Source organism: Linepithema humile, chromosome 5, assembly GCF_040581485.1.
Source record: "Linepithema humile isolate Giens D197 chromosome 5, Lhum_UNIL_v1.0, whole genome shotgun sequence".
Taxonomy (NCBI): Eukaryota; Metazoa; Arthropoda; class Insecta; order Hymenoptera; family Formicidae; genus Linepithema; species Linepithema humile.
In genome coordinates, this window is record NC_090132.1 from 7,398,717 (window position 1) to 7,416,285 (window position 17,569).

At 35.4% G+C, this 17,569-nt stretch overlaps 5 protein-coding genes across 5 annotated transcripts; 2 read left to right on the plus strand and 3 right to left on the minus strand.

The window, feature by feature from the left end:
• Positions 1 to 10: 10 nt before the first annotated feature.
• On the minus strand, positions 11 to 3,890 carry oxt (Xylosyltransferase oxt). The gene is made up of 7 exons (XM_012376246.2): positions 3,490 to 3,890; positions 2,925 to 3,403; positions 2,692 to 2,834; positions 2,455 to 2,621; positions 1,822 to 2,203; positions 766 to 1,736; positions 11 to 665 (listed from the first exon to the last, which is right to left on the minus strand). Exons 1-7 carry the CDS (start codon positions 3,739 to 3,741, stop codon positions 207 to 209), a joined length of 2,853 nt encoding a protein of 950 aa, XP_012231669.2. The 5' UTR covers positions 3,742 to 3,890; the 3' UTR covers positions 11 to 206.
• A 110-nt stretch (positions 3,891 to 4,000) lies between these two features.
• On the plus strand, positions 4,001 to 7,547 carry ecd (ecdysoneless). The gene is made up of 5 exons (XM_012376272.2): positions 4,001 to 4,488; positions 4,566 to 5,059; positions 5,134 to 5,641; positions 5,771 to 5,969; positions 6,065 to 7,547. The coding sequence occupies exons 1-5, from the start codon at positions 4,215 to 4,217 to the stop codon at positions 6,486 to 6,488; spliced, it is 1,899 nt and encodes a 632-aa protein (XP_012231695.1). The 5' UTR covers positions 4,001 to 4,214; the 3' UTR covers positions 6,489 to 7,547.
• On the minus strand, positions 6,975 to 9,350 carry LOC105677566 (tether containing UBX domain for GLUT4). Its single transcript, XM_012376285.2, has 7 exons — positions 9,149 to 9,350; positions 8,954 to 9,009; positions 8,630 to 8,879; positions 8,034 to 8,498; positions 7,603 to 7,960; positions 7,343 to 7,508; positions 6,975 to 7,281 (listed from the first exon to the last, which is right to left on the minus strand). The coding sequence occupies exons 1-7, from the start codon at positions 9,233 to 9,235 to the stop codon at positions 7,125 to 7,127; spliced, it is 1,539 nt and encodes a 512-aa protein (XP_012231708.1). The 5' UTR covers positions 9,236 to 9,350; the 3' UTR covers positions 6,975 to 7,124.
• Positions 9,351 to 9,474: 124 nt separating this feature from the next.
• Positions 9,475 to 12,325, plus strand: Naa60 (N-alpha-acetyltransferase 60). The gene is made up of 2 exons (XM_012376296.2): positions 9,475 to 10,088; positions 10,602 to 12,325. Exons 1-2 carry the CDS (start codon positions 9,776 to 9,778, stop codon positions 11,177 to 11,179), a joined length of 891 nt encoding a protein of 296 aa, XP_012231719.1. The 5' UTR covers positions 9,475 to 9,775; the 3' UTR covers positions 11,180 to 12,325.
• Positions 11,778 to 16,947, minus strand: Cmtr1 (Cap methyltransferase 1). Its single transcript, XM_012376258.2, has 3 exons — positions 16,340 to 16,947; positions 14,091 to 16,254; positions 11,778 to 13,742 (listed from the first exon to the last, which is right to left on the minus strand). Exons 1-3 carry the CDS (start codon positions 16,347 to 16,349, stop codon positions 13,226 to 13,228), a joined length of 2,691 nt encoding a protein of 896 aa, XP_012231681.1. The 5' UTR covers positions 16,350 to 16,947; the 3' UTR covers positions 11,778 to 13,225.
• Positions 16,948 to 17,569: the final 622 nt, after the last annotated feature.

Below are 17,569 nucleotides of genomic sequence, written 5' to 3' on the forward strand. Positions count from 1 at the left end.
TTAGACAGAATTATTAATTACAACATATACCAAAAATTTATTTATACATATATATATTTATATATATACCTTTTTCTTATAAATACCACAAGTATATGTACAATTTAATTGTTATAAAAATATCTAAAGACGTTTTGTAATTTTTATACACACGTACAATAAGTTTCAAAACGGCGAAAATGGCACATAGTTGGTAAAATAGTTAATTAATAGTTTTGACATAGGTTACTGGTATCAGCCTTTGAATCAGGGCTCAAAGAGCTCCAATGAGTATCGATACACTTTTGTAACTTGGATTCAGTCCGAATTTCATTGTCAGCATCACATATTTCATTGATTTTGTAGTGCTCGTATACTAATTTGTCCAACCAATCCTCAAGGTCTTTACCGATCCTGTTTTGACTTTGTGTTATCTGCTCATTCGCCATTGCGGATTGCACTAACTTTGACCAACTTTTGTTCATTTCTTCAGTAACATGGTAAACGGTGCTTGGACCATCTATTATCTCCCTGGCCTTTTCGGACTCTATCTTCTTGTTCTTCCAATAAGTCAATGGAATCACTAGAAATTTTAGTTTTGCTATTAGTTGAGTGTCAGCAACTAACAACAATCGCCAGGTACCAACGACCAATTGTTCATTCAGCTGTGGCTTAATATGTCCTACCTAAAAAAAACATACGATAAAATTGTAATATCACTATGAGATTGATACGGAAAAAATAAAAGAAATTTTAATAGTAAAATTTGATGTCGCATATAATTACCAAAGCCAACTCCTCTAGCAATATATGATTCACATCAGCAAGGCGGCCATGCGGATCAATCCATAAAACTGATATATTTTGTGGCACTGTTATACCAGCATCAAACTCGTAAGCCAATATTGGACTCGAATACGGTCCTATGCTACCCATCAAGTTCCTAAACGTTTGTTCTTTTTGATCATAATCCGTATTCACAGAGAGATTTCGTATTTTTCCAAACCATAATCCCGACCATGATCTATTGGCGGAAAAGTTATATCGCATAGAAATTGAAGCTTCCACGCGTCTTCCATGATTATTAGTTAGTGCGGACACATCGGAAAATTCGTCTCTACTTTCCGCGAGAATCAATATACCGATGAATCGATTCTCGCGAAAATATACAGTATTTTCCAATAAATGGATATTCCTGTAACTCATCTTTAATTTATGGTAAACCAGTCTCGCCAAAGAATACGAAAGTGTTAGTAATGCATCATCCGGTAACGGGCTCAAGTCCGCGTGATGATACAGACTTTGCCAGTATGCATCGTAGCCCCTCACTTTGATCGTTTTATTCGCTCTGTCGGGGTACAGCCATTCCTCTACGCGGTCTATAATTCGATGATCGATAACAGGTTCAAATTTACGAGCAAAGAATATATTGCGATCCACAGTGTTTCGTAACCGGTTAAAGTCCTCGAGCTTAAAGTCATTTGGACTGCACCCACACCAATCAACAACGGCCTTATATTGACACTTGCAGCCCAATTTCCTCTTCCAGTTAGTCATGTGCAGATTATTATCTATGTAAGTGTTGCAGAATCGCGAATTTCTCAAAATAGTATGAAAAAACGATTCAGCTGGCAGTAAAGTGTATTTGAACAATTTCGACAAATTAGTTACCAGTGAATCGGGATTCGCATCGGCAACATACTCGACAAAATCTCGACTCAGAGCAAACCAATCGCTACCACCGTCGATTTGAATACCTATAATAATCAAATAAAAATTTATAATAACACTGGAGAAGTCTCTCCTTTTTTTATATGTATATAAAATAATAATATTACATACCATCTGGTAATTTGCGATCACCGATTCGCCACATGCGTGCCTCGCATTCAACGAAAGTCTTATCTAGACCTTGTTTTGCTATGAAACGCTGAACTTCTCTTCCATGTGACTTTGCGAAGTTCATGCCTTTGTTCCAGCTCAGGAACTCAACTAGTTGATTGTTGCTTTTCAAAGGAAAATCGGACTCCGATAAATTTACAAGAAAATCCCAATGGTGATGATAAGCGAGCATCTGTTGCGCAGATTTCAAAAATGTCGTCAAAAGACTCGCACCTCCCCAAATACTCGCATGCCGCAACCCTTCACCTCTTGCTACTTTGATATTTTTTAATTTACAGGATTTCTCCACCTCCAACATTTCGCGGTATAAATAATCTTGTCTCTGAAAATACACAATTGAAACATTATGTCAATTTATTTATTGAATCCAACATTGAATTTAATATTGAATCCAATAATCAGTATTGCTATTGTTACATTCAGCTTAGTGCATACAGAAATAATTTGAAAATCATTAAGTATTTAAAGTTCAAATAGAAACATATAAAATATTTAAAAATTTTACATGTTTTTATGATATAATTTATGTGTGTGTGTGTAACTAAAATTTACAGAATTTGTTGCATTACTCACCGCATCAACGTGAATATAAAATAAATGCGACGAATGATATAAAATACTGATAAGTCGCTTCACTTGCCGACTCGCTCTACCATTCACAGTCAGCAGATAGGCTATTCGTACGGGTCGCTCAAGTTCATTTTTTAAACTCGAATTTCTTGGCTCTTGAGCTTTAAATTCTGTCAAGTTAAAAAAAATTTTGTAACAATTCTATAAAATTTATATATATTTATATGCTGTCACACATACTTTGAATTCCAGTCCAGTATATATTAATCGTTAAATAACCACCGCATGTCTGTTTCGGATTGCCGGAACACTTCATGTTACAACTAGAATCTGGTAATCGTTTTGTTTGTAGTGGTTCTTCCATTCCACAAAAACATTCCATCCTAAAATCACACATTCAATAAGATTCATATTCAATGAGAATACACAATATACTGATGTATACACTATGTATTATCTTCTGAGACACTAACGAGTACTCTGTACCAGCATACGGAAATCCCGATTGAAGACACATATAAGCGCAACGCTCAGGCGTATTGTTCCCTTTAAAGACATGATAATAACCAGAAAGCACTCTCAATGTCTTATCATCTTTAAAGCAGCCTAAGTTGGTCGGCATGCCTGTAAAACCTGGAGAATGAGGACACAAAGATTGTACTCTTTCTGGGTACAATAAACCCTGCTGGTTAAGGCACGTCACATTGACAATGCGTTGCTTGCATGCTTGACTCTGAGCACGCGTTACAGCACTCACTGCCTCTCTGACCATAACTTCACACATGGGTGTAAAATTTAATGATTTACGATCTAGTTTTATTTTGGCGGTGCGATTTCTTAGTTGAGATTGCAGTGTTTGCTTATTTAAGTTTGTCTGCTTATCGGGTGGAAGTTTTAGTTGACGTAAACCTTTTGGCAAGCCTTCATCTTCTTCAGGTTGAGAAGAACCGCCCTGTAATGTAACAGAAAGTATTAAATAAATAAATTTTTCTATTCTTATTACATATTGCTTTCAAGACAAAGTTATAGACAATTCACCTCTCCGGACGACAGTCGATTGGATTTGCTTTCGTCATTATCCAGAACAAAAAATGTGTGTAGGTAGATCTGAACACACAATACGGTAATACCGAAGGCGAAGAGCAGCCGATACTTGCGTAAACAGCTCGACGATCGGCCACTCGGGTGGCTTTTGGTGTGCGTGATCACCATGTTCTTCGAATTTCGCTCGTAATTACCATCGATTAAGATGTAAGATCTCTTCGACTCCGGCTTCTTAGCCGAGTCCATCGAAGCTAACGATTTTTTATCACGACAGCAACCTCATTTAGCATAGTGCGGGTCGATCCGCATTCCGTCTTTTTCAGCAGAAAACCGAATACGCTTTTCTACTCATGCGCTCCACATCGCACTCCATCTCATGCACTTTGCACAAATGCACTGAATGACATCCTAATATGATAGAACCACGAAAGTCTTATAGGTTAGAATAGATTAGGTTAGGTTAGGTTAGATTCATGCGCCATAGCGCGTGCCTGAGCTGCATAAACTTAAAGATGGTTGCATAGGTTATGGTCGCGTCTTGAATAACGCAGTAAACAATTTAGTCACGCTTTTTATCACTTGTGTGGTCATCGACGAGAAACGCCCATGGAAACTGAGCGTTGTGAGAAGATTGTGTGTCTATTCCGAGTTAATCTGGTGAACGAAGTGACGTAGAGAAGGACAAGAGGACGCGTTAAGGATACGGTTTTTAGAGTTAGATGCAACGCCAAAAAATGGCAAATACGGCGATTATGCACAAGGCCAAGGAGGAGGATATTCTCGAATGTTTTCTTTATCCAAAGTTCTGCTACACATCTGACCCGGACGCGGTAACGGAAGCAAATCTCAGTGAAGAAATTGCTAAGTACAATCAAGAGATCGCTCCGTTTATTGCCGATCACATCTGGCACAGTGACAGTTTAAATTTCCGTCCTAGAACCAAACAAGCAATGTTATTGAATAGAATTCTTGAGGGATCAGCCGTAGAGGAAGGTAAATTTTTTATTTGTATGTGTTATTTTTAGAAAAGATTTGTTAATCGATAATAATAATCAATTATTTTTTACTAGATTATCATATCTTGCCTCATATTTATGCCAGTCTACGTTTTGACGAGGATATAGGTGACGAGTGGCTGACAGTGTTCTTAATATTTAGGCTTACCAAAGTCTTCAATGGATTAATTGCTAGAGTAGTGGACTCGGATGGAGAATTTCTTTTGATAGAGGCTGCTAATGTCTTACCATTGTGGGCAAGTCCTGAAACATGTCAGGATCGAGTGTTCATTCATAATGGTGATATTCATGTCATTAGAGAAAGGGGAACGTCATTTCCTAATTTGTTGAATAACATAAATGGCAAGCCACATATCTCCAAGATGTCTGAAAAAGTACAGCTTGTATTGCAAAAGCGAATTGGCATTTATCCTGATGAGATTCAGAAGAGAAGACACAAGACTAGGGCGTTTCTTCCTGAAAAGGCGGCCTCTATACTTCATTTAGAACCAGGACTTATAGCTCCAGTGATTAGGACCATTTGCCACTCGGATCCAGTTGAACGCAGGGTATAGTGAAGTCTATTTAATTTTTTACATACAATTTATATCACATGTACATTTATCATTATTGTATATTCCAGGTTTGTCGCGCCATGAGATATTTTCCTCCCGAACAACGAACGATGGTTAATGTTAAAATGACCAAGTGTTTGTACGCGATGGCGACGCACTGTCGTTATACTGGTGATCCAAGAACAGGTTGGAATATACCACCTGCGACTTGCTCAAAATACAATGCTCATGTTCTCGGAGTTAAGATAGCATGCGGGTTAGAGATGCTAGTAGCTCGGGCTAATGAAGAACGTAGAAAACGTACCAAAGAACAGTTGGATGTTTCTGATAACACTGAGAAATTAAAGCTGAACGAACCAGCACTCAACGCTTACCTAGCTCGTTTAGAAGCAAACGGTTATTTTAGAGATCTGTTGGAAGGTAGCCAAGAACGTGATAAGCTACTATCTACGGCAAAAGAGTATTTCTTGAAGCATGCAGCTTTATTTAATAAACTAACAGATTTGTACGAAAGCGATGCTCAAAAAGTTTTAGAAGCATGGGAGAACATACAGACAAATGACATTGAAATGCATGGTAATTTATTATTTATATGTTAAATTTACATTTTAAATAGTGATTTTCTCAAAATTAGCGTAGTAATATTTTTCAAGATTACATTAAATGTGTACTTAGCTATATATTTAAGTATTTTTCTACACATAGCTCAAGATGAGACTATGCTCAGTCCAGCGGACAGCGATAGTTGGTTAAATGTGGACCCTGCGCAATTAGAAACGTATTTACAACAACAGTGGGGCAATGTTAAGGATAGAAAATTAGATCAAGAATCTTTGAGTCTTCGAGAAAAGGTGCAATCATTTCTCAATCAAACCAGTGACGTCGATGGCGTGCATTTCTTAGGGTATGATTTCTATCGGATGATAAAAGATTCCGAAAAATATATCATTAATCCCTGATTGATTCATAAAAATTCATAATCATTGATTTTGTTTGTAGGGAACAATCGATGGAGAATGATATGCAAGATGCTGAGGACGGTGCGCGAATAGACTTTGATGCGGATGCATTCGACAGTGCGCTGAGAGGCATCCTCGACTTAGTCGTTCCAGGAGGGGAAGGGGAGTTCGAGGGTAGTTCAGAGGGATCGCTAGGCGGCGACGATGAAGATAAAGGCGGCGATATGGACAAATACATGCGACTGCTAGATTCACAGCTGCAGTCGCAGATGGTAAAGGATGAGAGCTCAGTAACGAATGATGATAATAGCGCGGATCCTGTAGAGGCAAGTTTACGAGAAAGTATCGAAGCTGAGGCTGGGGGTTCCGGCCCGGCCGGAAACATAATCGGTGGTCCTGTTCGAAGACTCATGCATTTACAATTGCAATCGCCTACAACGGTACCACCTGATTTACAAAGTTAATGACATCTCGTAGTAAATCATTAACATAGTTTACTCACATTAATGTTGGTAAACATTATTACAATCTCTTCGCTTCATTCTGCAAAATACATTAACATTTGCCATTTCAAGCAAGGAGAAAAAAGATATGGACTAAAGTCTTGTTACTATCCAAATTATTATTACATTTATTATATAAAATATATACTTAATGTTATCAATTAAAGCACCTTTATCACGCAAATAATATCATTGATACATATTTCACGATTGTACTTTCATCACTCGGCTATATCATTGTTTTTCATACAAAATTATATATATATATACAAAAATATAACATATAAGATGTTATTACTGCGGCCATAGAATAGATTTTAAGAACTCTACTATTTGTATATGTAGCATTTTGTTTCCACTTTTATAACTAATTTTATTAAGCATCGAACTCTCTTATGTGTAAAGCTTTGTACATTTCAATTGGAATAATGAGAGACACGTTGAACATTGGTGTGTACAGATTTGTATATTTTAGACTTGTAAAGATGATACGTGTATGTCTATGCTTAAACATACACAAATCTGCATAAAAATCTCGTACAGAATATTATAATTTAAGAAATTGCCACCTCTCGAAGCTATTAGCAAAGTAATCGATTATTTAAATGACTGCTTAAACCATTTTGGTGTCGTATTTTCATTCTGAGCTGATGATGATTTACCACTGCCACTTGGTCCTGGAGTATTGTATTCATTCTCGATAACTATGCCTCTATCATCTTCAGCCGTTGGCTCTTGTTCTTTTCGCGTCGTTCTATAGATAAGCGTATAAAATTTAACAATTTATATCGAGCGTTACAATTAATACATCTTACCTAGATTTCACAGCTTCGATTCCAGCAGCTCTAGGATCTGTTAATTTGGCTTTTACACTTGACTTGAGCAATGATTGTCCTGAATAATAAATAATAGCAGAGGGAACAAGATTTTCATCTATCAATCGCGCATCAGAGTTTAAGATATGCTTCGGTGGGGTAGTATCTGAAAAAAGTAAAATAATAAAATATTACAATAAAACTATCACATGTTCATCTTTTTCATTATAGAATAAATATAATTGCACGTCATTACTTACAGATAGTGAATTCACCATCCGGATTTTCTAAATAATTCCTGATGAAATCCTTTACACTTTGGATAGTCTCTAAAGGTACGAATAAACCTTGAAGAACAAATTGATCGGGAAATTGCACACGAATTACGGTGCGTCGATACTTGTTCAATTGGTCCAGAGTACGTTTGTCTCGATCCAGCTGACGCTGCGCCTCCGTTTGAAATGGCGCGTTCTCAAGCTGTTCTCTGCGACGTTTAGCATCTCGTAAAAGAGTCTTCGCGTCGTGCAAGTCAAGATCGAAAAAACTGTCTGGCAATTCATCCCTCGGCAATGCTTGAGTTCCGGCTTGATTGAACACTAGAGCGTTTCTTTCTCCTAACTATAACATAAAATCACCGATCAGTAAATATGCTACTTGAACGAGATTGAGTAGCTACACAATTACACCTTACAAACTTAATTTCGTATGTGTTTTTCTGGTCTTTTATGCACGTCTCCATGGTATTTTGATCCTTTTCATTAAGATTTTTCTGACTGGATATAACAGGATTTTCTTTTTCCATAGATGTATCCGTTTCTTGATGTTTACTACTAAATGCATCTACTTTATTATCTTTTGTATCTATCTTAGCGTTTGCTTTTTCCTGATTTTCCATACTTGAGACATTTTTTCTTGATAAATTAATGTCATCCATTGCTTTACTACACTGCGGCATGGATGATGATGCTTTTTGATCATTTTTATTATTTGATGAATCATCTGTTGTTGCCGCTGACTTTGGAAGCAAAGGTGTAGATATGTGCGCCTGAGTTTTTAATTGCTCTGGATCACGATATATCAGTCGCAATATTGCCTTTCCACTATTGAGCCCTAGTGACTTCAACGTTGTTTTTTCTAATATATCTCTCCCATATACCTGTATAGAAAAACCTGAGGTACATTTTCATTTTCTTCTTTTCAAATTCTTATTATACAAGATTTTTTGTATCAACATTATAAAATACTATTGATTTCTACATTATGCAAAAAAATGTGTGTTATACATACTTCACGATGCATGTAGATCAATACAGCTTTGTCGAGATCTGAATTAGGATATACTTCTTTCAATACTTGAGCTAATGTTGTATTAGGGAGAAAGTCTCGCATTATTCTTTCCCCATCCTCCGGCTGAATACCAATGGTAACATTCGATGAGGAACGTGCTTTTGTACAGGTTACCATTTCCAGCTGAGCATTGTTGGGTAACCCAGTAAAACGAAATATTGTGTTAAGGTCTAATATTTGCCGATTGTGTCTGTAACAGAGAGATGTAAGACTTGGCTTGTGATGATAAGATGTTATGACATTACAAAAATTCAATTCACTCACTTTATGTCGTAATCGTCGACATTGTAGCCCTGCTTCTGACATACTTCTTCCAATACCTGCAAAAAATCTTCAACTGAAGATGTCGAGAACATTTTGTCCGTTAACGGAATATATGTCAATGCCGATATTATTCTTAATTAGCGTATACATATGTCATTCACCGATAGAGAGCGTAATTACAGTTGATGACTTTACCTGCAATATTGTCGTGTTAATTGTAACCTTCACATTCTGTCGGCGACCGTTCGGTGCGAGCACGACGACAGTTTTGTTTGCCGCCATGGTGATTAGTGAGATTTCACACAATTCCAAGCAGTACGAAACTGCCCAATCACCACGAAGTCAACAGCTGATCCAAAGCAACTTCGTTCGTGCAGATTCTTCACACGCTTCTTCGAGGCTGTATAAAGCTCCGTGTCCATGATATTGAACAATCCAATGGAAATAATTTTTTTGTTGCGATCGAGATCGAATGTTTATATGTTGGCAAGAGCCAAAGTTGTTGATTCCCGAAATTATTGTGGCCGGCCTGCGCGTACGACGAACGGAGGGTCGTTTACATCGCGCGCGAGAAACGTTGTATGTGTCAGATCTGTCGCGCTTGTAGCGTGAAGAGCAACGAGGCCGCGCAAGGCCGCGAATCTGACAACAACGAACTGACAGATACGCACAAACAAAATGTCCACGACACGCCACCCTGTGTTTATCAGCGGTGGTTACTTGTGCGCGACAACGTGATGTACTCTCTCGAATCGTCACCGTCGGCTCGAAACAATACACAAATGATAGCCCGTAAGATGAAAATAGGCGAGCCGTGGCACGATGGTCATGTCCTTTAACCGGTATCTACCGGTGATCCTGCCGGACATCGAGGAGAGCGAACCCGGCGGTATCGTCGCCGCAAGTGCAGTCCAGCCGTCCGATGGCAAGCAACGCATTTCCTACATCACGGATGAGACTGTCACAAGAAACTGCACCGTCACCACCACCGGTGGCAATTCAACGACGGCAACCTCCGTGACAACGCCGGCGGTTACGGTGCCGCTATGCGTTCTAGGCGAGGTACAGCTGCGCTTCCTCTGCCCTGATGATCTGGAGGAGGTCCGCTCGCTTTGTCAAGACTGGTTCCCGATAGGTGAGCACATCTGGCACTTGGAATAAATATAGAGTTTTTATTTACTTAATATACATGCAAGAAGAAATATTTTTATAATATAATTTAATAATTTTTAAGTATTTAAAAGGTATTTAAAATAGTTATAAAATCTCTAAATACAAAGAAAATATACATGTGAAATAATTGTTAGCAAATGAGAGATAGGGACTACCACTCACATGTAATGTCGAATAGGTTTAAAATAAATATCAATACAGCAAATAGTCAAATTTTCAGAGGAATATAGTTTAAATACTTGCAGAATATAGTTTAAATACTTTCTGTTGCAGAAATATATTTGATTTTATCAAATTCTAAAATTGATTTATCCATAACAGCTCATAGAAATATCTGAGATACTTTTTATGAAAAATATCAAGTAATATGTTCTAGTTATACGCATTACTAAAAATTTTCAACAAACAGCTTTGTATGAAATGTTATTTTTCACTGTTATACCATAAAACTAATGTTTAATTTCTATCTGCACAGACTATCCTTACTCATGGTATGAAGATATTACAAGCTCATCAAGATTCTATGCACTCGCAGCAGTATATGGCGGAGTAATAATAGGACTGATTGTCGCAGAAATAAAACCATATGCCATGTTGAACAAAGAAGATCGTGGCATCTTGTGCTCCAGTCTAGGAAAAGATTGTCTAGTGGGTTATATACTTAGTTTAGGAGTACGTCGCGCATACAGGAGAAACGGTATAGCATCGTTGCTGCTGGAACAACTATTGGCTCATGTCACTGCTCCTGAACGTTCTTCTGTAAAGGCAGTCTTCCTGCACGTGCTCTCTAGCAATGCTCCTGCTATATTGTTTTATCAGAGATGTCACTTTCGGCTGCACAGTTTTCTTCCGTATTACTATTCAATCCGGGGAAAGTGTAAAGATGGCTTTACGTATGTTCTTTATGTTAACGGTGGACATGCACCATGGGGTATTTGGGACTGGATGCGTCACTTAGCTGGCGCAATGACCAATCTTGTACCATGCAGAGTGCCGCGCTGGATCTGGCAACGCCTTCTATGGGCAACCACCATTCTTTCTTATCATAGATGATATATTTTGTGATTTGTTATGTTCCATCATATATTTATTTTCCTTTTTTGGATTTCTATAAATATTACGAGACAAAAAATATAAAGTGCCATAAATCAGTTGATTTTATGACAGATTCAAATAGTTAGCGTTCCATGATTTTGTTAAATAGATTTGTACTAATATAAAATCAGAAAAAGGATATCGATCAACTTGCAATGAATATTTAATGTATCAAGTGCAGAAAGTGAGGCCTCAGAATAATGCGACTTTTGTTACCAAGGATTGCTAGTTGTTGAAAACGTACTGTTACTATGATACTATTGTAATAGTTCGAAATATCCAACTGCCAAAAATGATTAAGTTGAAATAATTTGCACATTCATATCTTCCATCTTTTCTGAAAATGCAGATTTAAATTAATTTTAATTTAGAGAAGAAACTTTGAGATATTTTTATTTAATGCAATACAAGATTAAAGACAGTTTATTGCATTTATAGAAATCTATATATTACATATGTATCGAAAAAATAGATGTATACATAGAACAGAAGGAGCAATGTGTTTCTAAGTCATGTTTCTTAATGTAATTTGTCTCTATACAAAGTATAGAGTATCTTTTGAGATGCTTATTTAAGATGTTTTAGAGTATTAATTATTTCTTAAATAATATATAAATCAAAAAAATAAAAACAAATTATATTTTAAAACTGATTTGGAATATGTGCAATATAAATTAGTTAACATTGTTATCGCAGTGTATATATTATCAAAAGCTCAACAATGATCACGAGTGCCATAATTACTTTAATGTAATAAAAATATAACACATTAGTCTCCTTCCAAACTGTGTATACATATATGTATATTTAAAGGGAAGCATCATTATTTATATTTGCTTTTACAAATTATTTGAAATAAAAGCCTTATTTTTTTTACATATAGTCATTTTTGTCATGGAAAACATTAATGATAAATTTAAAAACTGTGCGAAAGTGAGAGTGATCTCTTATGATTTATACAAATTGAATGTGCGCGCGCATGCAAAAGACATTTATACATAATGTAAATATAAATATACATATAAATTATATTAAAAAATAGCTGTATATAATAATGTATTGAGATTGTTTGTAATAAATTAACATGTTATAATTTATATACAACTTCTTTCTTCGAATAATTGTAATATTCTCCATAAAGAAGAAACAAACTTCATGGAAGAACTCCATACTGTAGCAAATCTATTTACAATCAAAGAAAATCACCATTCGAACACTTATAAGACGCTGTTTTCCCTTTGAAGTACACTATGGATGATTTCGACGCTGCTGTTTTGTTTTAATCTAGTCAGGACGATTTCTTCAAATAATAAATAAATATAAATGTAGGCATTGACAAATAATAAAAAAATATATTTAGTTCAATAACTTTTAATAAGATATTACATTTCTAAGCTTACTAAAACTAACAAAATGTTTAGATAATCGTTTTCTGAAAGATATATTTATTAGAATTTGTCAATAACTGTCTCATTTATTTTAAATAATATTTACATTTATTTACAAAGAAATTGTACAAAAAATATATGTAATAAGTAAATGATAAAAGATGACAAAGCCTAAATCGTAAAGTACAGTCTTTCAAACAGTTTTATGCTCAACTATTATGTAAATGTAATTTTATAATTTGCTAATTTTTTTTGTATTTTTTAATAAAATTTTGAATATATCAGCCAGATATAATAATGGCACATCATAAGTAAAAGTAAATTATTTCAAAAAATAAGATTTAAATTTAGAAAAGAAATAAAAAGGTAAATTGGCGCTTATATGTAAATCAAATATACATATACACCAGCGTATACAAATAATTTATACGTAAATAATTGCAAACAATTGTTGATTTCTTCTATGGCAGATAAATTATATACATACCTGTCACACATTATATACATATATATACATATGCATATATATGTATTTACAGTTAGACTTTACATATATAATTTATACATATAAATTTACATGCAAATTTATAATGTATACAATAAATTCATGTGTTACTTAAGCATTTTGCGGTCGATTCGGTCCATTTACTGCGTTCTTGATCATCTGAACTAAATTGTCTATATTCAATGTATTATCAGCCGATGTATTATGTGGCCAATACCAAATAACACGCTCACTGAAGGCCTGCATGAAATTTGCCCCGGCTTCGGGTGGTCTATTAATTATTCCGTTTCGCATTTCATATTCCGATAGTCCAGTTTTTATATTATAAACATAATAATGTTTCGTTTTTTGACTAAGACAACGCGTCCAAGGATTATTGATACTTTTTAAGAAAAGGACACTGTTAAATGCCGAATACAGGTGTCCTGTGTCATTCTCGTTATCACGTTCTAGAAAATTTTTCGGAAACTCAAACGCAACAGACATACTCTTTACACGGCGTTGTGCAACCCGCAATTTGTTCTCTATCTCGGGACCTAACATAAATCTCTCCTTGGCACGCACGCAAACGTAGTCATTTGGAGTCGGTTTCCACAGTGCATCGCAAAATTTCTTCGTGAGATTATACCTGTAAATATACATCAAAATATGTTATAATTTATGTAGTTATTAGCAGCATGAACAAATAACATTCAGACAATAATTATAAAGATTTCTATTACTATTTCCAAAGCAAAATGAATTTATTTTACTCAATGATTCATATATTTCCATGTATAAAATACTAATATACATATTTACTATAATTAATAAAATTTTTAAATTGCAATATTAATCAGATTTATGTACACAAGCATGTTTTATAAAGAAATTATAACAAGTTACACTGAATTCGAATCTATATCAACTCTGCATGTTTGTAGACAGTATGTATTATTTGTGTAATATTGATGGTTCAGAACCAAAAGAGTCTTACCTACAAGATAGGTATAGTTTGCTCACATCTTCTCCCCCAAGCATGTAAGCGTCCAAAATGTGTAGTGAACGCGTTTTGGAAAAATATTTTCCTGTCCATTTTGTATCATATACCAATTCGGCATATACAAGAGTATCAGGTGGTAGCTCTATTTTCACATCTCCAATAGAGTGCCACTTGCCTTTCACGTAACGAAATACCTTCCTTCTTCCTAGGCCCAAGTAAAACGTTGCTACTTTATCCTCTTCAACATAAGGTCCAGAAGAGCAGGGCATGCAATACCAATCATATGGTTGATTTAATATAGTATTTTTTATATTATCGTTAGTCAGTTTCTTTGCTTCGCTTCCAAGGAACTCTATGGAATTGTTTAAAATCTCCTTTATCTTATCTTGTGGTTTAACAGTTTGTGGTCTTACGCGACTTTTATCAGGTACTTCCCAATATTTTAAGCATTCCTTTCGCATCTCCGCTTGCCTTGATTCAATCAATGTTGGATGCTCGCAAAAGGCTGCAATCTTCAAAAGACCAATTATCTGTTTTCTCCCCAAAGAGTCATTGGAGTTTCTCAAATATGTTACAAACGCCGTATCCGCCTCTAATATATCAAGTGGTACTATTTCAATTACATCCTTGTTATCATTTCTTGTTAAAAGTAGATTATTAACATGTGAAAGATATTCTGTTACTGCTTGTATATCAGGTTTTTTCCCTTTGCATATTAAATAACGTTCTGAATTGGCTGGTCTAGAACTATTAGGCTTGAAAATACAAACACTGTCGAAACATCTGTACATTAGGTAGACAAGTCCAGCGCTAAAAGGTGTGAACAGGTCAAACAGTTTAGTTACAAAGTGTCCACCTGATCTTACTATCATTAATGCTACCAGACATTGACACAAATATAGCTGCTTTGATAGAATCTCTTGTATGTTTTCTTGACCTTCCACAGAGAATCCTCCATCTGACATCATAAAATGTACACCTCTATCACATGTATGTTTCATCACCAATGATTTAAATTCCTCTTGATTCTTTGGATCAAATACATCTCCGTTCTCTTTAGATCCATAAAAAGGATGAAATGTTTCGCATGGTCCAGCAAAGAACTCATCCAATGCAAAGTCATTTTCATTTTTCAAAGTGAATCCAAATCCTTTGGCGTGCCATTTCTTCCTTGACAAAACATATTCACTGAAACCACCTGGGCCAGCACACACATCTGCGAAGAACAATAGGTCATTGGGATCTGCATTAGAGTCCTTTGGATCAGTAAACATAAAATTACATGCTCTATTTATGTTTGCCATTTTAACGGCCGCACGATTCAAAAAGCTTGCACTACGAATTGTTTCGTAAGGATTTGAACGAGTTCTCGCTTTGCGCAATTCAACTTTGTCTAATTCGTCAAATATAGTTTTCGATTTGACAACTTGCTCCACAATCTCTGGGCTACAAAATATTGTTTCATCGTTTATAGTTTGTTTTTTTGGCCCCAACTTAATCCAATCTGTCATATTTTTAGCTGTAAGTACAGAAGTATTGATATTTTGCAACCACTCGATGTCTTCTATGACTTTTATTTCTTCTTCTTCAGGATTCCATTTGAGACTTGCTTCTTCAAGTCCTGGTATAATATGTCCAAATCCTCTTCGACCATGTTGTGTTACTGCTTCCACTGGTTTTACACGACCTTGGCTATGTTTTCCTAAACCTTTTCCTGGCTGGTATCCCATATTTTTCATCATTTTTTCAGCTATTCCCAAATGTGGTAGACTATTTTCACTTTCATCAGTATTTATATTGTCTGCTGTTTCAATTTCTTGGGTATATTTTTCTCCTTTTGTATTGTCAATAATATTACTGCTTTCTCGTCTTTTTCTTCTTTTAGTACTGCTTTTATGCGTACCTTCGTCATGATTGCTAGTATTTATCTCATCATATTGTGTGTTACTATATTGTTGATCATCATCAGAAGAGAAGGAATACATTTTTCTTTTGCGATTTGAATAACTGAAACTATTATCAAAAGCAGGCATTTTAGAATGTATCTCAGCAAACTCAGAATCTTTGTCACTTGAATGATGCTGAGAATAACTATGAAATGAAGTTACTGTTCTAGGATTAATATCCTCACTACCCAAAACACTATCTTCATCTGTACCTAAAAAATAACAATTTAATTTAATAGTAAAAATTGTTCTTAGATGTAAATATATAAAAAGAAAATAAGGGAAGAAGAAACTCACTACTATCCATTTTTCTGGCGTTAACAATCACCTCTTCAAAAGAATGTAGACAATGTAACCTATAAAATTGTCTTTTAACCTATAAACGTATATCGTTTATAGTACGTAGAGTTCGTTAGAGTCTCTATCAATGTCATTTATTAAATAAATGCCAGAATTCTACTACATCCTCGGATTGCTAAGGAGAGATCAGTCTACCGGGATTGTCCCTCCAAATCCTTCTCTCTCATGCACGTAATGCTCCTTCCACTCACTCACTCTCTCTCTCTCTCTCTCTCTTTCTTTCTTTCTTTCTATGTTGGTTCGTGCTCACGCACTATCACACCGGGTGGGCAAGCGTTTCGCGCGAACAGAATAAATGATTACGACAATAACAGCGACAACGATGAAATATCGTGGTAGATCTCGTCCTTCTTCCGGTTTGACATTTTATCGGTTGTATCGTTTATCGTAAATGCACGATCGAATTAGACGCATATTCACAAACAATTGAACACGATCTCCATCATCTAAGAGCATCAACGCATCTCGTGAGCAACGGACTAACAAAGTGCGTTCACAATAACCATTGGTCATTTTCTAACATCATACCGCGTACTCATGTTACGAATGATATGACTATGGGCGGTATTCATAGTCCGTTTTTAAGGCTATTACACACAAAATGACATAACTGCATATGCATAGCATAAGACCGTCTCGACCAATGAACATCTAGCATAAAGGCGCCATATTGATTTACATAGCATGCTCATTGGTCGAGACGGTCTTATGCTATGCATATGCAGTTATGTCATTTTGTGTGTGATGGCCTTTATATTTAAGGGTCGCCAGGAGTGAAACTAGCACCTCCCCTGTCGGAATAAAAGTAAAGCTCGAAATCGTAATAAACAAATTTCGGTCATAATTACGGCAAAAACGCATAGCAATTATGATATTTATATTCAGAAAAAGTATACGCAACTTAGTAAAAAGCGATTTTTTGAAAAAATAGTTAAAAAAATTTTTTAAAATAAATTTTTAATAATCAAGTAACAAATATACCAAAATGTCTAGAATGCGATGGTGATAGGCAATTTGAATTTCAAGTAAGCATTTATATGTGTTTGAGTGGACTATTATTAAACCAAAGGTGTGGACTATTATTAAAATTATACAGTTGGAGATTATATTTAAAAAATTTTTGAACATTATTACGTATACATAATTGTTGATACCAATGAATAATTT